Here is a 27,169-nt window from a genome sequence, read left to right on the forward strand (position 1 = left end):
TTAGATTGTGATCTTCCAACACACTGACCACATCTAATTCTACTGTCAGTTCAGAGCCTAGTATGGTATAAGAATTCAGAAACAGGAACTAGTGATGTTATAAAATCAGGAGAATCTCAAGTGTGTTGTGGTTTCAATTTGCTTCATCTCAAAAGTAGCAGGAAATATTCAGCTCACTGCATGGCCCAGTGGGAAAGAATATGGACCTGGGCGTCAGGGGACCTGGATTCTAATCCTGACTCTGCCACTTCCCTGATTTATGACCTAGGGCAAGTCATTCCATTTCTCTGCCTCACTTTCCTCATCTATAAAATGGGGATTAAATACCTTTTCTCCCTTCTATTTAAGACTGGGAGACCCACATACTACAGGGACTGTATCCAATCTTTTTTCAATCTTGTATCTTCCCCAGGGCTTAGTACAGTGCTTCTCATATAGTAAGCCCTTAACAAAAACCACTATTATTTTTTCTTCAAATCTCTATAAAACACCAGTGATTTCCTTCATAAATGTTTATGCTGTTTTCTGTTACCAGAACGTGCATATTAAACTCGGAGAACTTGGTAAGACAGTTTGTTATGGTTTAGTTATGGCCTGGGAATAAATTGGCACTTTTGGAAGCAGTTAATAAATGCTTTGTGAAAAGCACACATTTGAGATCAGACGCAGTCCCTCTCCCACTCAGGGTTCACAGCCTATTTTACCCCCATTTTATAGATGAAGAAACCGAGGCCCAGATGGGTTGTGACCTGCTAAGGCAACAAAGTAGGCAACTGACAGAGCTTGGACTTGAACCTGATCATCCTGATTCTGTGCCCAAGATCTTTCCACTAGGCCATGCTGCTTATTCAAAGCCTTGTTACCTGTTTATATATATTACCAATGTCATTTACTTCTTTTCCTCCTTGTTGCCCAGTATTTGACCATCTCTCTGCCCACTGGTACTTTTCTTCAGAGAAAATGAGCTGACACATCACCTGCTCCCCTTCTCCCTCCTTGAACTGTCCAAAGCAGGATGTATTCTGTGGGCAAGAACAGCGTCGGGCCGTTCAGCTGCCACCTATTAAATCAGGCTCTCTATTTTGAAATCAATTTAGTGGCAGGACTGGCTTCATTTTTATTGCCTCACACTTTTTGATTGGGTGTTAGCCAGTGGCAGATTTCCTAACAGGCCATGTAGACCCTGACTAGAGGCAAATCAGATGCGGGGAGGGGACAATCCTTTAAAAAGAACACTTTGATGTTCATAATCTATTTCCAAGTATTTTTCATAGTAGTTTGTTCCTTACGGTCTAAGCTCACTGCGACGTGGATACCTTGAAAGGAATTCTGTGTTGGATCATGGCAGTCCGGAAGTGAGCTTGTCACATGAGCGAGAGGGAAAGAGAGAATTAAAAAAACCAAAAAACCTCAAGGATGGCAATAAAGCCAAGAAGAGGCACTAAACTACATGTACATGGATGGCCCAGCTAAAAATCTGCCCTGTTAACATCTATGTCAGAGGTGCAGATATGGCACTGGAGTGGCCATTTATCCACATTTTTACCAGCTAATTTGACTTTCACCTAGTCTCTGAATATGACCCCAGGTGTCTTATGACTCTATTTTATTGTGACCACCCCCCAATCCTCCTTCCACCTGGGTTCATGCTACAAAGTTCCATGGCTAAGAAGTGGTGCCCGGGGAAAGAGGAACCTGGGAAGGGAATACAGTGACTCTGGAGCGAATGACCTAAAAGGCATAGATAGATTTTAAATAGACCTGGAGTTTGTAGAAGTGACTGCCTATTCCTTGTGAATTAACCCTCTGTTATAGAAGGTGAAACTGCTGTGCTTTTCTTTGTCTAAGGCAGACAGACAGACAAGCAGGTAAAAGGGTGAGATGCCTGATGAGTGATGTCTTTTCGGTCTGAAATCCCTTCCGATGGAGGCTGGCTGAGACAGGAGTCAAATATGGGAGAAAGCCCAGAAAATCATCAAGAAGGAATGTGGAGAGAGAGGGAGGGAAGAAGACTGGCTTATCTTGGTAGTGTCTCTATAAACTTACTCTGGGCAAAGCCATGTGCTCAGAATTGGGGTAAGTGCAAGATAATCAGATTAGACAAGGTTCCTGTCCCACATGGGCTTCAAAATCTAACACCTAGGATCTAATCTAATCTGATTTTACATATTATTTCAGGTTTATGACATCAGATCTCACTGTACAATACCAGGCTCCTAAAGTATTACATAACCCCACCTCCATAACACCTGCTGGAATTTCCTGTGAGGTCGACACAAATGTTTGTGTGTCCGTGTGTGTAACACATCCATATCAATATTTATATGTATGGATCTCACTATCTTTTTGGTTTTAAAGATGAAACCTACTGACGGTGAGATTTTATCAGTAGAAGTCTGGCTGAAAGACCAATGCATGACCAGCATTCTCTTCTAGAATACGTGCCTGTACAATTGCACTCTGGGAAATTGGTTCTCCAGAGTGCCTGATGCCATTCACAATCCTCCCTGTTGGATGCTACAGTCTTCCTGAAATCTTTGTTTTTTAAGGCTATGTAGGCCAGGCTGTTCTCTCCCAGCTTCCTGCTGGTATGCCCCATCATCTAAAGCTTTTGCTTCATTGTGATTTCCGAGGCCGGGCAACGTATAGGGCACGGTCTAGGCAGAGAGAGCTGGGTTCTATTTTTACCTGTGAAATTTATTTTCTATGCGACCTTGGGCAAGTCACTATATGTGCCTTGGTTTCTGCACACAGAGCAGAAATAGTTATTCTTGTTAATAGCTTGAAAGTTCTGAGGATTCATGAGGTAATACCTGGAATGTGGGGTGAATTCAATGGAGGGAAAGTGCTTAATGGGTGCAGAAATCCTTCCTGTGCTGGCAGATTTCCTTGTCTGAGTCCTTGGTTGAACTGGCTCAGGGCAGTCCATCAGTGCTAACTCTAAGCAAATATCCCAGGGTGCCCGGTGCTTCCTTTTTTTCTTCTTCTTTCCTCTTCTCTCATGTTCCCAGCCACGCCTTTCTCTTAGCTCAGCAAAAGAGATTGTTTCATTTATAATTAGCCTATCTGGTTTTTCTGCTCTGGAATTAATTTGCCTCTATGAAACTTGAAAACTACAGGACTTCCTGGAAAGGGTTTTCCTTCCTCATGTAAGCATCTCCCTTCATTTAAATTCCAACCCACATTTATTTGCAAGTGCTATTATATATGCAAATCTTGTCTCACTTGACAGTACCTTATGGGAGTTTTTTTGCCTTGATAAATAGACCAAGAAGATGGTCTTCCATTGCAAACTTTAAATAAAGTAACCAAGAAAAATTAACGCAAGTTTAGAAGCTTGGGGCTTGAAAGAAATTAGACTGGATGAAAATAAAATTAGGCAATGGAATTGTGTATATTTAAAACTGTGATTCCTTGTAATAGAATAAAGTTTCTTCAGGATTCAGAGACACACTGTGATCAAATGCAAAGGCACTGTAATGTTGGGTGTATTTTACAAGTTGACAGACTATTTGGAGGCCTTAGAGTTGTCAACCTCTTTTTAAGGTTAAATCATTGGAATTCATTTAAACTAAGATTTTAAGGTTCCCTGAAACCCAGAACATTGACTTTAGTCATTAAATGCCTTGAATTCAAATATAGGGACAACAACCAAAAAAAAAAAAAATCAACAGATTAGGCTTGTTTTTGATGATATTTTTTTTAAAATCCTGAATTTGGCTGAAACGGAGATTTGCAATTCCCAAAGTTTCATGCTTATTTCGAATGTTTAAAAGCCCCTTTTTATTCAGTGAAAACTATTAATTAAGAATTGTTTCATGATGGGCAAACGAAGTGCTAAAATGGTAGATTCGTTAGTTGCACTCTACTTTGCGAGTAGCACATGAGATAAGTACTTCCATTTTGTAAAGAGGACCACCACTTTGATTTACACTCGTTTGATGTAACTACAAAATCAAGACGACTAGTGAAAAGAAACATACAGTTTGGATAGCTTTTTTGGCGTATGCAATTTTGGGGTGAGTTCCATGGAGACAGATGAATGATACGGGTGGCCAATCAGTAGACCATGATTATGTCTAATTTTGCTGCCAAATGTCAGCAAAGAATAGCGTTTGTTCTAGTTGTGATATAACAAATTTTTGCAACATGTTTTGATAATAATGATAGTATTTGTTAAGCGCTTACTATGGGACAAGCACTGTTCTAAGTGCTGGGGTAGATACAAAGTAATCAGGTTGTCCCACGTGGGGTTCACAGTCTTAATTCCCATTTTACGGATGAGGGAACTGAGGCCCAGAGAAGTTAAGTGACTACTTGCCCAAGGTCACACAGCAGACAAGTGGCAGAGATGGGATTAGAACCCAGGACCTACTGAGTGAGTCCGGGCTCTTTCCACTAAGCCACGCTGCTTCTCAGCAGTCATGAAATTTTCACCAACCTTGGAGAGGTTGATGAAGAAGTGTTTATAGCCACATGTTAGATCTGTAGCTGTGTTCCGGGATGACCAGGAGTATACGAGATGTTTCACATCTCTTAAATGAAGAAGGTAGAAAGTGAGCTAGATGGCCTAGAGTGTTTGCTTTGTCTATTCCTAAATCCAAACTCTCAAGGAAATCCCAGAAACTAAAATGGGAATTCTGCACACTGCAGTCATGAAGCACTGTTGCCTAGTGAACAGAGCAGAGGCCTCGCAGTCAGAGGGACCTGGGTTATAAACCAGCTCCGTCACCTTGGGCAGTCACTTAACTTCTGTAAATTGTGGATTGACTGAGCATCACATGTGGGACATGGACTGTGTCCCTCCTGCTTAGCTTGTACCTACCTCAGCCCTTAATAGTTAAGGGGGGCAAAAGTTATCGAATAAACCTTTGGGCAGATCTATTTCCATGGAATGAGATGGGATGGGACTCTGCTCGTCATCTGAGATCACCTTCGACTACGGCCTTCCCTTGTCCTTCCTCCTAAGAGAACCTGTTTAGAAGTGGCAGGGACTTGTTTACATTGGCTCCCAGAGATGACATAGAGCTTGTTTGCTCTTTGGAGTTCTGGCACATCTTGTATTCCTGTTTTCTGCAAGACCTCTAACTGATTTAGTAATTCCTTAAACCTGGCTGAAGTAAAACATTCCATCATTAAAAGTGTTGTGCTTTAGGGAGTCAATGAGCTGAAACCAGAAGTGATTTCAGGCTGGCCTGGATGATGGGTTCAATTTATGGGTTTTCAATCAGTGGTATGAGTGTTTAAAGCTTTAAGCACTCAAATTCCATGGATTGTTTGCAAAGCACTTACCAGGTGCTTGGGAGAATACAACATTACAGAGTTGGTAGATACATTCCCTGTCCACCAGGAGCCTACAGTCTAGAGGGGACTGCCTCTGACCTGGCACTCCCAGACTATAAAATGGAGAGAATATTTACTAGCTTGAGATCTCTGGATGAAAGGGGCTCAAGTTTGTCTGCCTGTCTGTCTGTCCTTCTCCCTCTTCCTCTTCTGCTGCTCTAGTAAACATTTGGAGTATAGCAAGTCTGCCGTCATTGCTGGTATAGTGAATCCTCGACTCCCAAGCCATTCTTTAAATATAAGTGCAAAAAGAGCGAATATTTTTCAGAGTGTGTAAATGCCAAATTCCTCATGTACTGTAATTAACAGCTTAAAGGCTTTCCATAAAATGTCCAAGCTGTTAGACATCGTACCCAAAAAGTACACACTGTTGTTGAGAGTTTTATATCATGGGAGTCTCACAGTTGAATCAAACTACAAATTCTCTCACTTAGTTCTCTGTCATTTATTATTGCCTCACACTGTGGTTGAGATTCACTGGTCTGGTGGGCTAATGCATTAGAGGTTTCTAGAAGAAAAGTTGGGGACGAGGGGAGTGGGGTTCTAAATTTAATTTAAACTGGAGCCTCAAAAGGAAGATCCTGCGCAAATTAGAAAAAGCTGCACCTATGGATAAAATGAATGAAGTGTCACGTGTCAATTAAACGTGTTTGTATAAATATGCTGACATGTTAACACAGATACCTAGGAGGTGATTTCATCTTTTTTAAGCCTTTCATTCAGACTAGTTCAAACGGTGAGCACAAATACTGTAGTATTCCTTTTCCCAAGAGCATGTCTTTAACACTTCTTTTAGTAACTTTGGTTCTTCTCAACCATCTGAATTTAATTCTTATCAAAGTAAACTCGTTCTGTCCTTTAGAAAGTATTCTCTGAAATCGTTGGTTTAGTTTCATTTTCACACTTTAGAGGTTATTTCACAAGATCAGCATTTTGAAGTAATCTGTTAACCAAAAAAGGGAAACACTTCTCAGTCTAAAGAAGTATTCCTACGAATTTGGAATACGATTTAAGTAAAGCTAATTTGAATCCTAGAAGTAAAAAATGCAGGTTTTGTAGAGCTCCTTCCACGGCTGCTGCTAGTCTTCTTATGCTGTCACGATTGATAGATAAGGAGGCTCCCTTACCTGATGCAGAGCAAAAGAAAAAAGGAGGGGGGCTAAATAAGAGGAAGAAAAAGAAGGTCTGTTCGTCTGTCAGGACTTGTTTGATCTTCATTCAGGGAAACTTGATTCTTAAAATGTTTGTCGGAACGAGACCATAAACCAGACCATCTAGGGCATAATGAAAACTTATGCGATTTCCAGAACACACTGATAACATAGTCTTGGAAAAAAAAGAAATGAGAAAATCTACTTACTAGTATGACAAACTTCAGTTCCTTCACTGCGGCGGCTTGGTGGAACCAGACGGAAAAAAGAAACAAAGAGCCCAGGCTGGCAGGCCAGGGCATCGGTGGGGAGACTCTCATCTTGGGGCCAGCTGAATGAAGTTGCTTGAAACGCGATAGTGAAGCTTTCCAAGTCGAAAAGCCCTGAAGTGGAAGCCCTTTAATCAAACAAATGAAGAGGCGGAACCAGACATCATGAATATTAAACACCCAAAGAGGCTTTGGGTGGAGTTGCATTTTTTTTATGGGTTCTTTAAGATGATTTGCTTTTAGCTTGATCTCACTCACCTTTGATTTGTTTGATCTTTTCTGGGCTTATGTTTTGCCAGAGGCTTGTAGCAAAGAATCCAGCTGTGACTTTAGGGAACCAGATCTGGACTGGGCTGACATGGTCTCTTTAGTTGTTGAAATCGCAAAATGTCAGCATGCTGATAGCTCAGAGCCTCACACACGAGGTATTTCAGGTCCTCGTTTCCCTAGCCATGATCTCACAGGGGAAGCTTAGAAAGGGAATTATCAGGAACCATGTGAGTCGTATGATTTGAATGAGCTAAAAAACCCTCTAGCTTGGGACATCAGGCAGGGAGTTAGCAGGGCTCTTACAGACCTTCGTGACGTCGAAGTGCCAAGAAGCCTGAGGTTTTAAATCCATCTGAGCAATCAGGCCAACGTTTAGGTTCTCTTGGCAACCCGGCCCCCTCATTCTCTCTGCTTGCTTACAGTCAGAGAGTTTTTCCGGTTTATGAGGTCACAGAATGCAGTGGAATGTGAACAGGTTGCCCACCGATGGGCCTAGCAAACATCAGAGAAGTAGCTTGTGATTTCACACCTATGTTAGGGCTCAGTGCTAGTGTGATGCTGTCTCATGCACCATTTTGCCCAAATAAGCGGATTTTGCACGATCTGCATGCCTTTCTTTGGAGGTGGAGGAGGACCCCTGAAGCACCCACCTTTTCCCAAGTTTTGAGTTCCATATGAACTTTGGCACCTCGTCCCATCTGTTGAACATGGTAGCAAGATACACGGCACAGACTGAAAGCTGGAAAACAAAAAAACAGACCTAAAAGCGTCAGGGGACAGAAAACTGTACCATCTGTTGTGAAACTGGATGATTGATTCATTTGATCGTATTTATTGAGGACTTACTATGTTCAGAGCACTGTATTTAACCACCCTACATGTGACGGGGATGTGTGTTTGATGGGGGGAAGGGCAGCTCAACACCGATTCCTTGTTTCTCAACCACCCAAACTGGAAGCAAACTCGTTTCAGCTATTTGAAAAAGGGATTTGCAACCACGTGTGTTGATTTTGTGTATTGACTTGGTTTTATCCGAATCATTAGGTCCCGGTTTGAGTTTTCTTTGAGACTGCATCCTTGGGGAAGGTTCCTGATTGGACTCTTGCCTGACTGAGTCCCTGTGACCTTATCTAGTCTTATTACAGATATGTTAATAACTGTTTCTTATTTGATGCTTTGATTCTTTTTCTGCTAAGTAGAGAATAGATAAGGAGAGAAACTGTGGTGTGTCTCCCCACCCCCCCATGGACTTTTCAATCAATCAATCATTTGCTCCCTCCCATGTTTTGGTAGACAGACTCTTGAAAATAAGGTTGTAAAAAATCTACTATCCCCATAACTGTTTGCACACTCAATTTAATGGGGTTTTGGTTTCTCACAGCTTCACAGGGTAGCAATGGGGCAAAGAGAATGCAGTATTTCAATGCCACCTCTGCCCGAGGCAAAACCACCAGCTGTTTGAAAATTTCACAAATCACACCCACATGTTTCTTAACACAGATAGAGGAGTCTCATTTTCAGTCTAATGAAAGGGGACTTAGAGTTTGGCACAGGGACTCCTCCCCCTCTCCCGTCCCATCCCCTCAGCACTGTACTCGTCCGCTCAACTGTATATATCTTCATTACCCTATTTATTTTGTTAATGAGATGAACAGCACCTTGATTCTATTTATTTGCTATTGTTTTAATGAGCTGTTCTTCCCCTTGATTCTATTTATTGCCATTGTTCTTGTCTGTCTCCCCCGATTAGACTGTAAGCCCGTCAGAGGGCAGGGACTGTCTCTATCTGTTACCGATTTGTACATTCCAAGCGCTTAGTACAGTGCTCTGTACTCAGTAAGCGCTCAATAAATACTATTGAATGAATCTGTCCGTTGTGGTTTCAGGGCAAAACCAAATATAACCAGGGGAGGAAAAAATCCTTAAAAAAACCCAAAAACACTCCCGGGGGTTGAGGGGAGAAAGAACTAAGAAAACACGGAGTGTCTGGGGGAGAGAGAGATGGAGGCAAAGCTAGTTCAGCCTCCTTTTCCCCCACTACTTCAGTTATCATCCCAATCCTGTTTTTCATCTCACTAGAGAAGTGTGCCTTCTATTGCCACTGGGAGATGGCTCATCTGGCACCTTTTTTAGTATCTGAAGCATGATTTGAAATTTTGCTTGCACCCCTACTTACCCAGCTTTCAGTGGTTTCTGGATTTTAAGTTGTCATGGTCTCTAAATTTGCAGACTCGCTGAGGAGACTTCAAAATGAGTGAAAGTAACCAGCTTGTTTGGGGTTATGGTAGTAAAAATAGGATGGGGCATTTTGATGCATTTTCAAAAGAGGCCTCTGGTGATGCAGTGTCATCTACCATAACTACCAAACACACTTTCTTCTTCACTGACACACTACATGCCGGATTTTTTCCCCATGAGTCATCTTGCTCTTAAATCGTATGAACCTGTTAGCCACTGTTGAAAAGATTTTAGCGCTGGGGAGTAGTTACTTATTAGTTGATGTTCTGGTATGAAAGTAAATCCAGCTTTTAATAGTACTTAATTTACCCTATCTGAGATTTAGTACTCTAGTTCATTGTAAAAATCTCATTAATTTAATATATAAGTTCATTTTATCTTATTTATAAGTGCCCTAAAGAGCTCTGTCTTCATCATTATTATCTATCTTCAGGGATGCTGATGAGATGGTGCTCTTTAGCAGTCACACTTCATGCCACTACTTTTTTCTCCATTTGTCAAGTGTTTGCTATCTGCGGGGTGTTATAGGGTTGACCAAGGAGTAGCCTATGAGAAGACCAGTTAGTCTTTAGGTGCTCTCGTAGACTGTGGTCTAATTTCAGTGGTTGAAGGCACAATTTGGGAAATCAAGTATTCCTTGGGTTCAATCATCCTTTAGTGTTTGAACTTCACCCCTTATATAACTTGCATGACTCCTATGTACTTATGCAAATTTACACGAAAGCATGATAATTTTAAAAATTACTTGAGTTCTTGAGTGAAAATGTGATAATGGGGAATATTAGTATTTCAAAGGGAGTCAAAAAGCACTTTGTAATAATGCTGTGTTGAGCAAGAGGACCCATGGTTTGTGTGTGTGTGTGTGTGTCTGTGAGTTTTTAAGAAACAGACTGTGGGACAAGGAAGGAGCTCAGAACTCATGTACTTCACTGTCCAAGGCAAAATGAAAGCCAAACTATCCAGGAGGTATTCCTTCTTCAGTATGTTCCACCATCTTCCTTAGTAAAGCATTTCAGTATCAATTACAGACAGGAATATATTTTTATGTTTTCTTGGTTAATGATCATTTTCATCAATGTTGCCTGCCACTTTTAAGTTCTAAATTAACCTCTCTGTTAGCAAAGGTTATATCAAGAAGAGCCTCCACCTTAATCAATAATATTCATTTTGCCACAGGATTTGTTGGAGAACTATACTAAGTACTGGGAAGACCCTGATCCAGTCACGATTCTTGGCTCTCAGGAGTTTCAAAGTCTAAAGGATGGAGGATAAGCATACAGAGAAAAAAATAAGCTAAATTGTTGAACAGTTAAAAGACAAAACACTGAAAATAATGGTGAGTTATTGTTTGGAGGGGATAGTCCTTGTTTTCTCATTCTCCTCTTTGTTTTCTCATTCTCCTCACTGTTTCAGGCAGGACCCCCTGGGTCCAAACTGCCACAATCTTCCCAGAATTCCAAATGTGATGAGGGGTAGGTGTGAGTGGGGAAGGGGTCCTCTTCCACAGTGGAGAATTGGGATGGTCCAGGCCAGCAAGATGCTTCCCACCCCAACTCAAGACACAAGATGGGGATGGAGTTTGGGGCTACATGTCTCTAGGCGTCTGCCTACCCTCTAATCAGATGAGAGGGCTTTTCTCCCATTGTGCCCAGTTGCCTCCAAAGGGTCCAAAATAGTCTTTTTTTACTCTCCCCTTTTCCAGTTTCAGCAGTTTCAGAAAATAGATTGAGCCAAGCTGTAATGGCTTGTGGGGATGCAAGGATGAAGGGTATGATAGCAGGGTTAATACTACTAGATGGCCCTGGAAATTTAGACTTTCTTTAACTTCCAACACAGTAATTTGCAAGAAAATGATGAAAATCCCACCATTCCTTGAAGGGTCCCAAAAGAGACACTTTACAAAATTCACTCTATGTATTGAAGACCACCCACTGCAGCACATTTACTTTCTATTACAATATAAATGGTTAGAATGAAATATTTCCATTTATCCAAGGGAACAGAATAAAAAGTGCATTTTGGAAGGTAGACTTGTAACCATTTCTTCAATTTCCAAACTAATTTTAAAAATTGAGTAATCTGGATTGGAACTTTTCCTTTTATTAACCAGGTCAACTGTGTTGTATATCAGTTTTTAACTATTACATCACTTCAATGTGATCTTTCTGTAGTGACAGGAATGTCCTTTTATGCTAAAGGACACTTAAGACCTCTTTTCTCAGGATCTGGCAACACCCTTGAACTGAATGTTCCTGTGCAGTTTTTGCAGCTAAATAGAGATAATGTCTAAAACAAGTTATTTCTCAAAATATGTTTATTTTTCTGATGGAACAAATACATCCATTGCCTCAGCCTCTGGGGACATGTGCAGAACCCAGTAAGCAAATATTCATTCATTTATTCAATAGTATTTATTGAGCGCTTACTATGTGCAGAGCACTGTACTAAGCGCTTGGAATGGACAAATCGGCAACAGATAGAGACAGTCCCTGCCCTTTGACGGGCTTACAGTCTAATCGGGGGAGACAGGCAGACAAGAACAATAGCAATAAATAGAGTCAAGGGGAAGGACATCTCATAAAAACAATGGCAACATGAGTAAGTAATTAGAAAGCAGCTTCCCAGTTCATTTCAGAAATTATTTTTCCCCCACCACATTTTCATTGGCCTTCTTTGCAGGGGTGTCATTTTGACTGTGGGGTCGAATTACAGTGGAGCTTTGAGATTTTTTTCCCCCAAGCTCTTAGTAAAGTGCTCTGCACACAGTTAGCGCTCAATAAATATGAATGAATGAATGATGGGGCCTGACAATGAGGAGATAAAAAGCCCTTAGCTGACAGGAGAGGAAAAAAAGCCTCTCTCCTACTCTGGAACCTAGTGGGACCTTATTGATTCCTTCACTCGTATTTACTCAGCACTTACTGTGTGCAAAGCAGTATACTTAGCACTTAAAAAGGCCCAGGCCAGAAACAAAACCTAGGGTAGGGGAAAGTGGTAAATATCATCGTTATCATCATCAACACCATTGATTGAGCACTTTCTGTGGAGGGAATACCGTTCTAGGTTCTTACAAATATGTATTAGGAGAACTTAGTTTAGTAGGGAGGACAAGTAGACATAAATTGCCCCACACGTCATAGGCAAAAGACTGAAGGCATAGATACAAATATTAAAAACAGAAATAAGCAAATAAATAGAGAAGGGGAGAGGAGGAAGAGAGAAGATATCCAATACTGCTGTGCCATTTCTGCCAACAGATTGTAAGCTCCTTATGGAGAGAGAGCGTATCTACCAACTCTCCAAAGTGCTCCCTACCGTCTTCTGCACCCAGTCACCGCTCAATAAATCGAACGGTTGATTCCACTTCCACCGCAGCTGCTGTCTGCTGAGCCGCAGCACTCCCAGCTCCTGACTCAAGTCAGAGTCTTGGCCGCTGTTATCGAGATGGCAGCAGCAGTGGATGGCTCTAGCTTTGGGAACAGGGTGCTTGGCAGCTGTGCAGCCTGGTCCCATGTTATAGAGCTCTGGCTCCTGAGCATCCGTGGAAAGGATATCTTCGTTTAGCGCTGTTAGCTCCTCTGGCACAGGGATTGTATATGTTCCAACTCTGTTGTATTTTATTCCCCCAGCTGCGTAGTATGGCGCTTTGCACATCGTAAGCACTCAATAAATATTCCTTAATTGATTTCCCTCCTTTGCTCCACTTCCCTCTCCCTCCTAGCCATCCTCAACCTTCCTCTTGCTATTCCCCATCTCTACAAGGTGGAAGAATACAGGGACCTGCCAGCAGGATACAAACTCTGCAGTATCTCCTGAAAACAAAGCAAACAGAAAATATAAATGAATAGCAGAATAATGTAAATTGTTTCTCGATCTAATTTTTGCTCCACTGGTCCAGATTTATTTCAGGGATCTGAGCATATGAGTCGTTATGTGCCTATTTTCATTACAGTTAGTGGTTTTTTCAAACCTAAGCAGTCCTCGTTATCAATTAGTGTTGAAGTACAGTACAAAGGAAAATACAGTACTGAGAAGAGAATTTAGGATGAGGGATTGCTATTTAATAGGTCAAGATAAGAAGTCCTTCCCCTGTTTTTGCAAGTCTTCAGTGCTGATCGAATGTTAGCACTCTACAAAGGCATCACATGCCTACTTACTGGTCATCTAGGGGTATGTAAGAAGAGAGAGGGTGAAAATGGAGGAAATTCAGCAACTATGCTCCTTTCTTCAATTGGATTTCACGTGCTGCTCCAAAAGAGCCAATTCTTGCCACTGCCAGCTCTTTGATCTTCGATGGGGTGCTCTAATGGAATGTCCTCTAATAATCAGCAGTCAGTCAATCAATGGTATTTATTGAGTGCTTACTATGTGCAGAGCACTTGGGAGAGTACAGTTCAACAGAATTAGCAGGAAGTTTCCCTGCCCATCATGCATCTTGTATCATCACTTCTCCTCCATGCACCTGGAGTGGCCCTGAATTCAGGGACCAAAGGCATCATGAATAAATTCCCAGAGAGAAAACCTAATTTCACATCAGTGATTCCTAACTCTCTTCCCCTCTTCAGAGACCTACTGAAAGCTCACCTCCTCTAAGAGGCCTTCCCAGACTGTTTCCCCTTTTCCCTCTACTCCCTCTCTGTCCCCACTTCACCTCCCCTCAGCTAATACCCCTTTTCCCCTTTTCCCTCTGCTCCTCACCCCCTCCCATCCCCTCCCCTCAGCACTGTACTCGTCCGCTCATTTGTATATATTTTTATTACCCTATTTATTTTATTTTATTTTGTTAATGAGATGTACATCCCCTTGATTCTATTCATTGTTATTGTTTTTGTCTGTCTCCCCCGATTAGACTGTAAGCCCATCAATGGGCAGGGATTGTCTCTATCTGTTGCCGAATTGTACATTCCAAGTGCTTAGTACAGTGCTCTGCACATAGTAAGCACTCAATAAATACTACTGAATGAATGAATTCCTATTTCGGTTCACCTTGTTAGGATCCTCCTAAGTAGTAAAATGCTCACCTTTGAACTTTATTACTACAGAGAAGGAAAATGCATATATTTGGACTCTTGTTGAGGAGTGAACTTGTGGAAAGAGAGGGCTTGGGAGCTTTTCTGTTTATTAAAGGTTGGTGCATAAGATAATGGGAGAATTTGGGCAAGAAGATAGGAAGAGAATGGCAGTTTCTACACAGTAGATCAGTGTTCAGACTATTTGGCATAAGGATTCGGAGGGAAGAACTTATTTCTATTCCTTGCTCTTTTGCTTTCTCTTCGTGTTTATAGCTTTTGATTAGATCATTCCCAAACAAGATACAAGTATCTCTTGTTAAGGTGAATAAAATTAAATCACATGAAAAATCATTACTGAGTAGTTTGGGGAGACAGAAATAGAGAACCCTTAGGTGGCATTGTTATTCCAAGATTCCCTGTCACTATCTCTACAGTAGACAATATCATAGGAATATTTGGGTCCCCACCAAGTTTATAGAAACAGGTACGGATTCTTACCACATAGTAGAAATAAGATATGATTGATTCTTCAATTCCGGAAGAATCTTTCCAATAAATAGAACAGATTGACCTTTGCATCCTGAATTAAAACTTGATTTTAAGATATTTTGCAAAAAGAACTTAGATGCATAAGAAATGCGGTTCCTGGGTCTGACCAATAGTTTATTCAGCTCAGTATTCTGTCCCTTCCAGTGACAGTAGAATGTTTGGAAGACTTGTGTGATAGTTTGACCTCAATCCTATTGTTTTTCTTCTACAGTCTAAATTTTACATCTAGTTACAACTGTTTTGGACTACTCGTCCATAAATCTATACAAATCCCTCTTGAATCTGTCGGATCTTTTTATCTGCCAGTGTTAACAATTTTAATTGTTGCTGCCTCTGTTCCTGGTTTGGTCACAGCCCTCTATGGTGTCCACAGAGTCCTATTCATTTTTTGATAATGTGAAACACAGATATTTCTGGAATTCAGAGGAGTTCCACAGTGCCCAGCGTCATCTGTGAAGGGCGACCACAGTTGTAACATATGTGAGTATACTAGTCAAGGAATAAGAAATTCAAGAACATTTCCTTTAAATGTGAAAAATTAAATGATTGTATAGGGATTTTCAGATATATTAATCATATGGGTACTGAATTTCAATAACTTTATTATAAGTACTTCCACAACAGTGCTTAGGAAAGTCTTGTGTATCTGAATTGGGATAGAGCGTGCCATTCTGGCCATGCACGCTTCCTAGATGATTTAGAACATTCAGAGAAAGTGCAAGCCATGTGTGACCTTCCACTTTTCAGGGGAATTCTCACTTTGTGGCATTGGTGATTAACTCTTTTCATCAAGTTATCCAAATTTTACTACATTCTTTACCCAAATCCCCCTTTTACAGATGAGGAAACTGAGGCTCAGGAAAATTAAGTGTCTCGCCCTATCTTACCCAGTAGGTAAGTGGTGAAGCTGGGTTTAGCACCCACGTCTTTTGACTCCCAGTTCTAAGAATAATAATAATAACTATAATAATTGAGGTATTTGTTAAGCACATAATATGTGTGAAGCACTCTTCTAAGCGCTGGGGTAGATACATGCTAATCAGGTACCTCATGGGGCTCAGCATCTACGTAGGAGAGAAAACAGGTATTGAATCTCTATTTTGTAGATGAGGGGACTGAAGCACAGAGGAGTTAAATAACATGCCCAAGGTCACCCAGCGGGTACGTGGCAGAACTGGGATGACAACCTGGGTTCTCTGACTCCTAGGTCAGTGTTCTTTCCACTAGGCTACCATGCTTCTTGGTGGATTTGGCACTGGGCCTTCCACTACCCTTGAGCTGTCCAATTCTTGGGCCACTTTCTGGGTTCTTGGTGACAATATAGTTGACCTTTTTTTTTTTTCAAAAGAAGATAAATCAGTATAAACAACAGCTGATTAGTTGTTGAGGTAGCTTCAACGTTGGTAGTGGGAGTTGGTATTCAGGTTCCTCTTACTGGAAATCTTTTCCAGTTTTCTGATGCACCTCTCCTGGCAATCTTCTGGTTGTTGGTAGGAGGCTGAGACCTAGCGTGGCCTAATGGATAGAGCATGGGCCTGGAAGTCTCACCTCCTCCAAGAGGCCTTCCCAGACTGAGCTCCTCTTCTCCCTCTACTCCCTCTGCCACCCCCCCTTTACCTCTCCGCGGCTAAACCCTCTTTTCCCCCTTTCCCTATGCTCCTCCACCTCTCCCTTCCCATCCCCTCAGCACTGTACTCGTCCGCTCAACTGTATATATTTCCATTACCCTATTTATTTTGTTAATGAATTGTACATCGCCTTGATTCTTTTTAGTTGCCATTGTTTTTACGAGATGTTCTTCCCCTCGACTCTATTGCCATTGTTCTCGTCTGTCCGTCTCCCCCGATTAGACTGTAAGCCCGTCAAACGGCAGGGACTGTCTCTATCTGTTGCCGACTTGTTCATCCCAAGCGCTTAGTACAGTGCTCTGCACATAGTAAGCGCTCAATAAATAAATACTATTAGGTTATGGGTTCTAACCCCGGTTCCACCACCAGTCTGCTGTGTGACCTTGGGCAGTCCTTCAAGTCCTTCTTGCCTCAGTTCCCTCATTTGGAAATGGAGATTAAGTGTGAGCCTGAAGTGGGACAGGGACTGTGTCAATTTGCTTTATTACCCCCCCCCCAGCATTTAGTACCTTGCCTGTCACATAGTAAGCGCTTAACAAATACCACAATTCTAATTATTATAATTTAGCTGACTGGGTGTCCAAAGAATGATAGCTCCCCAGGAAGCCAATTGCCAGAGTTCTGAGCCTCAGTTAATGACGTTGCAGCTGAGGTGTCTCTTGAGACCTTCTTGCAGAAAGAGCCTTCGTACCAGCAAGGACCCGACCGCAACCAAACAGACTGTTGCACTTGGGAGAGGATGAATTATTTCAACAGTCATGTACAGGTGACAGATTTGCATGTCCAAAACAGAATTCCTTATCTCCCCACCCAAACCCTGTCCTCTCCCTGACTTTCCCGTCACTGTAGACGGCACCACCGACCTTGGCGTCATCCTTGAATCCGCTCTCTTGTTCAACCCACGTATTCAATCCGTCACCAAATCCTGTCAGTCCCACCTTCACAGCATTGCTGAAATCTGCCCTTTCCTTTCTATCCATACTACTACCATGTTAATACAGTCGCTCATCCTAGCCCTCCTAGATTACTGCATCGGTCTCCTTGCTGACCTCCGACCACCTGTCTCTCCCCACTCCAGTCCGTACTATACTCCGCTGCCAGGATCATCTTTCTACAAAAACGTTCAGGACACGTCACTACCCTCCTCAAAAAACTACACTGGTTGCCCATCCACCTCCATATCAAACAAAAACTCCTCACTATTGGCTTTAAAGTAGTCCATTACCTTGCCCCCACCCACCTCACCTCGCTTCTCTCCTCCTACAACCCAGTCCACATACTTCGCTCCTCTAGCACTAACCTTCTCGCTGGGCCCCCCATCTCGCCTCTATCGCCTGGCCCACATCCTGCATCTGGCCTGGAACTTCCTCCCTTCCTCAAATCCAACAAACAATTACTCTCCCCCACTTCAAAGCCTTTATTGAAGGCACGGTCAAGGCACTAAGCCCCACTTTTCCTTATCTCCCACTCCCTTCTGCTACACCCTGAATTGCTCTCTTTGCTCTTCACCCCCTCCCAGGCTCACATCACTTGTATATTTAGCTGTAACTTTATTTATATTGCTGTCTGTCTCCCTCCGCCCCTGTAGACTGCCAGCAGGGAATGTCACTGTTTAGTGTTGTATTGTACTTTCCCAAGTGCTTAATACAGTGCTCTGCACACATTAAGCACTTAATAAATTCGATTGAATTAATGAATGAATGTAATAACAAAGTGACCTGATTATATCTGGCCTTGGGATCGTTCAACAACCTCCAGAGGAAAATTCTTTGCCACAGAATACTTATTACCTCATCTCCTTCCTATTTAGATTATAAACCCATGTGGACAGGGACTGTGTCTGACCTGATTATTTTGTAACTATCCCAACACCTAGTACAGTGCTTGGTACATAGTAAGTACCTGAGTGCCATTATTATTATTATTGTTATTATTTTTATTATTAGAAGAAAAATATTCCTTTGTATGTGAGCTACAAGCACAAGACTGAGGTGATGATGATTCAACTTACCTCATTTGGGTTAGGGGGATGCTCAGAGTGTCCTGGCAGCTAATGAAATATATTACCCAACTCATTACTAATAATAAACACTGATAGTATCAAATGTCCGTGCGGGAAGTTATAAAGGCATGATCCCCTTGGTAGTCAACCTTTCAACAGAGAATATCTAAGCACTTTACCACACAATCTGCCTCCAGGAATTATTCAATCCATTTGATAGATGGATTGATGGATTGGCTGATTGATGGAGAAGTGAAGCACCGAGGTCCCAGTTCATACCAGAAGGAAGTCGTAGAGCCAGGGAACCAGTCCGGGTTCTTTCATCCCTATTGCAGCAATCATTTCAGCAAACCACTCTGGTCTTATTCCGAAAACTCTCTGCTTCCTTTATACCCTATTTACAAATTGAACAATTCCTTTTTGAATTTCCATTATGTAACTGTCAAGCAATAAAATGGGCTTGTTACAAAACAAATGCACTTGAGTCTTCCCTGAGCAAATCCCAAAGGTATTGGCGTGGGTCCATTTGGAACCACCTTGGGACTACAGAGGATAAACAGCATATCTCTAACAGGCAAGCTACGCAACAGTTTGGAAAAAAAAATAAAAAGAAACTAAAGGATGTACTACTGGTGTTGAGTGGTTGGGTGCTCCCTACCTTTGTTTTCAAGTCAACTAAAAAGGAGTAGGTAGATATAATATTTTGCTGCTCTTCAGCATGGCTTGCTTCGTATATGGTGACAAAGGAAACAAGCGAGTCTCAGGTGCTGCTTTGTGAAGTGCGCCTTCTGAGTGACCCAAGAGTAAGCCTGATTGACAGCTGATGTTTGGAGAAGTTGTCCATCTCATCCTTATTCATTCAATGGTATTTATTGAGCGCTTACTATGCGCAGAGCACTGTACTAAGCACTTGGAATGTACAATTTGGCACCAGATAGAGACAATCCCTGCCCAAAGGACTTACAGTCTAATCGGGGGAGACAGACGGACAAAAACGAGACAACATAATCACGATAAATAGAATCAAGGGGATGTACACCTCATTAACAAAATAAATAGAATAATAAAACTATATACAAATGAGCAGAGTGCTGTGGGGAGGGGAAGGGAAAGGGGGCTTAGCTGAGGGGAGGTGAAGGGGGGTAGAGGGAGGGAGCAGAGGGTCAGCACTTATCCTGTCTGGACTCTGAAGAATGCCCAGAGGTCAGCTAGGGTGGCACTGAGGGGGTTGGGGTCAATCATAAGAGGGATGAAAAAGCCTGAAATAGGCTTTTGTCTTCCAAACAGGTCCACAGGGTTATGTCCGGGTTTCTAAGTTGGGGCTCAGAAGTGACACTGTTATTTTGTACCTCCTGCGAGGAATTGGATATCTATCCTATCCAAGTATGGCCTAGCGGCACAGGCCTGGGAGTCAGAAGGACCTGGACTCTAATCCTGACTCCACCACTTGTCTGCTGTTTGACTTTGGGAAAGTCACTTCACTTCTCAGTGCCTCAGTTACCTTACCTGGAAAATGGGGATTAAAATTGCGAGCCCCATCCTGATTTTCTTGTATCGATCCTAAAGCTTAGTACAGTGCTTGGCATATAGTAAGCACTTAACAGTACCACTATTATTATCCTCTGTGTAAGAATTTTATTGCACAAATATTTTATTGCCCTTAAGATACTTTGGTAGAAAATGAAAATCATTTTCAAGAAGTAACTTGACCTTTGTCTCTGGATGACAAAGTGGCCGTTCATTTTCTATGGGTGTTCACACTGTGGCTGAGTATTTTCAAAATAAAATGGAGCACGCTGCTGAATAAAATTCTGGAAATTTAGACTCCTCAGAGAGCAAGCCCGATCACTCGACCAGTGCCAGCTTCAGACAGCCGAGTAAAGCGATGGCCTCAGGGTGTACTGAGAAGGGGATGGTTACAGGGTGATAGCCAGATAGTAGTAGTAGTGATAATATTTACTGAGCACCCACTAAATGCAATACACTGTAAGCCCTTTGTGGGAAGTAAGAAGTCCCAAGCTGGAGAAATACCGTGAGTGAGGGGATTGCTTAAATTTAGTTTCTGTAACATATATTGCTTTGTTGATGACCTAAAGCAGGGTGTGAACAAAATATCCTTACTAGACTGACCCTAACCCAGCAAGTATTGTGCAGTGGAGTTGAATGAGCATGGATACGGGAGTCAGGGGACCCGGGTTCTAGTCCAAGCTTTGCCACTTGCCTGTTTGGGAATGACTTTGGTAATGTCACTTACTCCTCTAATGCTAATCTTTTCACTGTACCTCGATCTCGTCAGTCTCACTGCTGACGTCTCGCCCACGTCCCGCCTCTGGCCTGGAACCCTCTCCCTTCTCATATCTGACCATTACTCTCCCCTTCTTAAAAACCTTACTGAAGGCATATCTCCTCCAGGAGGCCTTTTCTCTTCTCTCACTCTCTTCTGTGTTGCCCTGACTTCCTCCTTTTATTCATCTCCCCTCCCAGCCCCACTGCACTTATGTACATATCTGTAATTTATTAATATTAAATCGTATTTTTGAGTGCTTACTGTCTGCAGATGACTGTACCAAGCGCTTGGGAGAGTACAATATAACAATAAACAGACACATTCCTTATCTAAGAATAAAGTGGGGAGGGGTTTGGTGACACCCATGAAAAAAAAAAGATCAGTGACAAGCTTCTCTAGAAAATAGATCTAGAGCAAGGCATTTTTCCAAAAAAAAAACCCCTATGTATTTTAGTCAGGTATAGATAGTAGATTGCAAGAGTTTACATACTTTATTTTGAAATTATTTTATTGACTGCAAATTTTATTCAAATTGAAGGGTAAAGAGAACCATCCCAGAAAAAGAGAAACCCCACTTATCTGGAATGTTCTGAAGGGTTTAGGTCCATTAAGGATTTAGAAATTCTTGTAGAAAAAGGACTTTGAGTGAGAGATTTTGTTTCAATATCTGTATTTCACCATTGAAAACTTTGCTGAATCCAGCCATGTGACACATTCACATGGCTGAGAGTTACCATATGTGGTAATCTGGGAATCTCCAGATGGCTACATCTAAATCCCATGTTCCGATAACTCATGTTTATACAAAACATTCATAATTTATGGTCTTAATAAATAATAATGTTGGTATTTGTTAAGCACTTACTATGTGAAGAGCACTGTTCTAAGCGCTGGGGTAGATACAGGGTAATCAGGTTGACGCACTTGAGGCTAATGGTTAATCCCCATTTTACAGATGAGGTGACTGAGGCACAGAGAAATGAAGTGACTTGCCCACAGTCACCCAGCTGACAAGTGGCAGAGTCGGAATTCGAACTCATGACCTCTGACTCCCAAGCCCGGACTCTTTCCACTGAGCCACACTGTCTTTCCACCTTCGTTTGCCTAAGTTCCCTACACCTAAATGAGAAAGCTCTAAGGCACGTTTTCATTTTCTGAAAACAAGAAGCAGTGTGGCTCAGTGGAAAGAGCACGGGCTTTGGAGTCAGAGGTCATGGGTTTGAATCCAGGCTCGGCCACTTGTCAGCTGTGTGACTTTGGGCAAGTCACTTAACTTCTCTGCGCCTCAATTACCTCATCTGTAAAATGGGGATTAAGACTGTGAGCCCCACGTGGGAGAATCTGATTCCCCTGTGTCTACCCCAGCGCTTAGAACAGTGCTCGGCACATAGTAAGTGCTTAAGAAATACCAACATTATTATTATTATTATTTTCTTCCATTTTTCTGGACTTGACCCGATTCTTGTGGACTTCTAAGCTAAATAGGACATTAAGATAGGTGACAGTGTTCATGTGATAACTGGGAAAATGTCTTCTAAAATCTCTCCTCATGAAACAGGGGAGTTGGCAGAAGAAAGCTAAAACTTATCTAAATTATTTTCATCTAATCTGTTCCTTCACATGAAACCTAACTAACTTGTATCTACCCCAGTGCTTAGTACAGTGCTTGGCACAGAGGAAACACTTAACAAGTACCATAATAATAATAGTAATGAAACCCATGTGTGATTTACTGATATCTTTGTACTTTCAAAGCAACTGAGCCATAGAGACGAGACATCACATGTGAGACTGAGGTCCTACAATACAGATCAGGACTCAAGGACTCAACCTGTTAGATTTGACTTCAAAGTACCGTTGAACAAAAAAATCTGGCTATGCCAGGCCTATACTTATTTACTTGGTACCCAGTTATATTATTACTTTTCATAAAGCAAGTACATTCAACTGAAATTTTCAACTGAAATTTTAATTACCTTTAGAAGGCCCTTTTTTGATTCCATTGTCTTATACACTGTTAAATATAAACATGCTGTTGCTACCTTCCAGGCTCTTGATTCTGTTTTCTACTTCGATCTGGACATTATTGTTTTTATTGCTTTATTGCGCCACTAATTATAGTGTATTACACTGCTTCTAGACTGCAAGCGCATTTCTAGACTGTAAGCTCACTGTGAGCAGGGAACTCGTCTACCAATTCTGCTGGATTGTACTCTCCCATGTGCTTAGTAGAGTGCTACCTTTGTGTATATTCATTATTCTATTTTATTAATGATGTGCCTATATCTATAATTTTATTTATCTATTTTGATACTATTGATGCCAGTCTACTGGTTTGGTTTGGTTGTCAGTCTCCCCCCCTTCTAGACCGTGAGCCCATTGTTGGGTAGGGATTGTCTCTATCTGTTGCCTAATTGTACTTTCCAAGCGCGTAGTACAGTGCTCCACACACAGTAAGTGCTCAATAAATACGATTGAATGAATGAATTAATATTCTGCACACAGCAATCAATCAGTTGGTATTTACTGAGCACTTACCTTGCGCAGAGCCCTGGAGAGTACAATAAGACAGAATTAATAGACACATTGCCTGCACCTGAATGCTCAATAAATACCGTTGATGATTGTGATGATGCCTTGGTAGCAAAATTCAGTGAAAGTGTTCTGTGTTGTTATTGAAGATCTTGGTTTTGAGGAGGATGTCCTGACTGTGTTGTTATGTAACTTTAATTTTTTTCACGTTTACTTCAAACCATAGCACTATGCTGAATCTGCAAAGCAGTTAATAACCATAATAATAATAATGGTATTTGTTAAGCGCTTACCATCTGCCTGCCTTCCTGTATATGTAGCTCATTAACCGTTGCCTGTTAATGAGAAGAGTGAAGCAGCGTGGCTTAGCGGAAAGAGCCTGGGCTTGGGAGTCAGAGGCCATGGGTTCTAATTCCGGCTCTGCCACTTATCGACTGTGTGACTTTGGGCAAGTCGCTTCACTTCTCTGTGCCTCAGTTACCTCATCTGTAAAATGGGGATTAAGAGTGTGAGCCCCAAGTGGGACAACCTGATTACCCTGTATCTACCCCAGCGCTTAGAACAGTGCTCTGCACATAGTAAGCACTTAAATACCAACATTATTATTATTATCTTGGTGATTTTTCTCAGGACAACCAAATTTGCTTAATAACTGCCAGAAGCTTGAACTGCTGATACCATCAAATGGTTTTGTTAAGATGGCGAATACGACACAGAAGTCTTGATGTTGCTCTCTACACTTTTCTTCAGCCTGTTTCACTGCAAAGATCCTATCTACTGGGCTGCCTTAGGTATGAAGCAGCAATGGGTGGAAGAAAAATTTTACAGACTCTGTGCTGTGTTCAGAAAAAGATGTCAGAGACAAGTTTTATTACTACTAGAGCTTCATCCGGCACAAGTAGGGAGAGGCATTGAGTGGCAGAGATTCTCCTGCTAGTCAAGGCCAACTCAACTTCAAGCAATGCAGAGTTTCTTTATATTCCATTAAGTCGTGGGTTCTAATCCCGGCTCCTCTACTCGTCAGCTGTGTGACTTTGGGCAAGTCACTTAAATTCTCTGGGCCTCACTTACCTCCTCTGTAAAATGGGGATTAAAACTGTGAGTCCCATGTGGAACAACCTGATGACCTTGTATCTACCCAGTGCTTAGGATTGTGCTTGGGCTACATCGTAAGCACTTAACAAATACCACCGTTGTTAATATTCTTAGAGAAGCAGCGTGGCTTAGTGGAAAGAGCACACTGGCTTGGGAGTCAGAGGCTGCGGGTTCTAATCCTGGCTCTGCCACTTATGAGCTGTGTGACTTTGGGTGAGTCACTTGACTTCTCTGTACCTCAGTTACCTCATCTGTCAAAGGGGGATTAAGACTGTGAGCCTCATGTGGGACAACCTGATGACCTTGTTTCTACCTGGTTTGTAGGAGCAGCATGGCTTAATGGAAGGAGCCCGGGCTTGGGAGTCAGAGGTTATGGGTTCTAACCCCGGCTCCGCCACTTGTCTGCTGTGTGACCTTAGGCAAGTCACTTAACTTCTCTGTACCTCAGTGACCTCATCTGTAAAAATGGGGATTAAAAAATGTGAGCCCCACGTGGGACAATCTGATTACCCTGTATCTACCCCAGCACTTAGAACAGTGCTCTGCACATAGTAAGCACTTAATACCCTAATTATTATTACTATTACCCCAGCTCTAAGAACAGTGCTTAGCACATAGAAAGCACTTAACAAGTACCAGCATTATTAGATCAGAACAATACAATAGGAGAAATACTTCAGGATAGAAAGCAGTGAGTCCCTGGGACATTTCGTGTTTAGTCCTGGACCTCCTTTGATAAGGTGATAAGTAGGGCCAGGGGCTTGATTGGTTCAAGGGCATGGTTTTATCATGTTGTATTGTGTTTGACTGAGATTCATTCATTCAATCATATGTATTGAGCGCTTACTATGTGCAGAACACTGTACTGTTTGGAATGTACAATTCGGCAACAGAGACGATCCCTGTCAAACAACGGGCTCACGGAGTCTAAACAGGGGAGGCAGACCACAAAACAAAAGTAGTCAGGCATCAATACCATCAAGATAAATAGAATCATACATATAGACACATCATTAACAAAAGAAATAGAGTAATAAAATGTACAAATATGCACAAGTGTTGTGGGGAGGGGAAGGGGGAAGAGCAGAAGGAGGGAGGCTATTCAATTTGAGTCAACCAACCCCTCAGGCACACCAGAAGTGGTCAAGGGGGCCTTAGGTAGAGGGAAAGGTCAGAGAGAAAGGTGGGCAAAAGCAGGACCTTGACCTTTGTGTTTCCACAAATGTCATTCAGAAGGTACCCTATTAAGCTATAAGGCTGGACCTGTATCTAACTCATGCGTCATGCCTCAAACCCTGTGGGTACTCACAAAACTGCATACTGAGCCAGATTCTACTAGTGCCTAAGCTATTCCCTGAGAACAGATTAGTCACCTTTTGAAGCTGCATTAACTCTTTAGTACTCTGAAGCATGGTGGTGTCTCCCATCATAAATGTTGGATCAGCCTTGAAGACTAAAGGGACGAGAACCCACATGAAGGAATTGATCAGAGTGCTGGTGGTTTGGCAGCATCGTCTGCCCCCCGTCATCCCTACTAGTGGGATTCCCGGTGGGGAGGTTAATGCCACCAGCTAGTAGGCAGGCAGGAATATAGCACATTGTAAAGTACACCCAAGATTTTAGGCACTGAACTCATCTGTGGCCAAAGTGACTCCTTCATAGTGCTGATGCTCTGCCAGTAGAGCTATAGAACAGCCAACAGTTGCCAAGGGAGCAGCCTTGGTAGCCACTGTGGTCTTACCCTCCTAATTAGCCGGTTATTTGGGGGACTTCTGCTGAATTTGTCCACCACTTGAAAAACCATAAGTGTCTTTTCTATTGGAAACCTTCAACAGTGATGACACAGCCCCCAGTAGGTTTTTTCTTCTCTATCCTAATGGGAATTCAGTGATGCTCAGAATATAGTGAGGCACTGGGAGATGCCAAGAGTACTAACTGCTTAGTATAGCACTTAGTGATTCACACATAGTAAGCGCTTAACAAATACCATCATCATTATTATTATTACAGTGGTATGCCCAGAGTAAGCAGTAAATGCCACCAATTTATTGATTGATTGAGTTCTGGATGAAGAATAAAAATAGATTGTATTTTCTAAGGACCTTAAGCCCACAACCACATAGTTTTCTGGGTTAATTTCTCAAAATGTAGTGCAGAGTAGGGGTGAGAAATGCAGTCTGTCCCATCTTCTGAATAGTGCTTTTTTTCCCCCTCTTATACAGCATTTTAAAATACTATTTAAACTTCACAACATCCCTACACAAATGATGGCCTGAGACATGAAAGTTTACTCAGATCATATGTCTCTATAATGACATATTTGGGAGCGGGACCTGCCAGGCCTGAAACTCAAGATACGTAGATTTATTTACAGGTGTGGTGACTCCCATCTCCTTTCCTTGCATTGCCAGAGTTCAGCTATGACGGTGAGCTTTGTTTGTTTTTTGGTAGAGTAGATTGGGGAAAAGAAGGAAGCGTTCAGACAACATCTGTTTGGAAATTTCTGTGGTATCTACAGAACTCTTACACTTGAATGAAGTCAGTTGTTTGAAAAGTCACTTTGCCCCATGGCATTTTCCAAATCCTATGGCCAATCACCTCCGTTATATTAACCTGAAAGAAAAGATTCACAGAAGATGGTCATTTAGACAATAAATTGGAAATGTATTCTTTCCCATTTGTGCAATTGCCCTTATCCCTGTGAGATAAAAAATAATATTCATTTCCGAAAAAGAAATTTAAAACATAAATTTATCTTAATAGGGCAAACCTTCTCTGTCTCTGTTTCATTCA

At 41.9% G+C, this 27,169-nt stretch overlaps 2 protein-coding genes across 8 annotated transcripts in view; one reads left to right on the forward strand and one right to left on the reverse strand.

Annotated features, from left to right (window-relative positions):
• The window catches only part of ACP3 (acid phosphatase 3), a 46,720-nt gene extending 39,294 nt beyond the window's left edge, over window positions 1-7,426 (reverse strand). For 5 of the 6 annotated variants that reach the window (XM_039912981.1, XM_029070554.2, XM_039912980.1 and 2 more), the window contains exons 1-2: window positions 7,022-7,426; window positions 6,704-6,891 (exon numbers count right to left, since the gene is read on the reverse strand). In XM_039912981.1, the coding sequence (XP_039768915.1) occupies window positions 6,704-6,814 (111 nt within the window). In that variant the 5' untranslated portion in view covers window positions 6,815-6,891; window positions 7,022-7,426. The remainder of the gene's footprint in view (window positions 1-6,703; window positions 6,892-7,021) is intronic. The other variant, XM_007666160.3, reaches the window with a different exon arrangement.
• Window positions 1-27,169, forward strand: part of CPNE4 (copine 4) — a 426,330-nt gene that overhangs the window by 24,443 nt on the left and 374,718 nt on the right. The window contains exon 1 of one of the 2 annotated variants that reach the window (XM_039912979.1): window positions 10,453-10,607. The exons of the other annotated variant lie outside the window; for it this stretch is intronic. The gene's annotated coding sequence lies outside the window, so the exon portion shown is untranslated. Of the gene's footprint in view, window positions 1-10,452; window positions 10,608-27,169 lie in introns of those variants that run through there. 2 annotated transcript variants of the gene reach the window in all.

The sequence above is a fragment of the Ornithorhynchus anatinus genome, chromosome 8 (assembly GCF_004115215.2).
Source record: "Ornithorhynchus anatinus isolate Pmale09 chromosome 8, mOrnAna1.pri.v4, whole genome shotgun sequence".
Classification (NCBI taxonomy): domain Eukaryota; kingdom Metazoa; phylum Chordata; class Mammalia; order Monotremata; family Ornithorhynchidae; genus Ornithorhynchus; species Ornithorhynchus anatinus.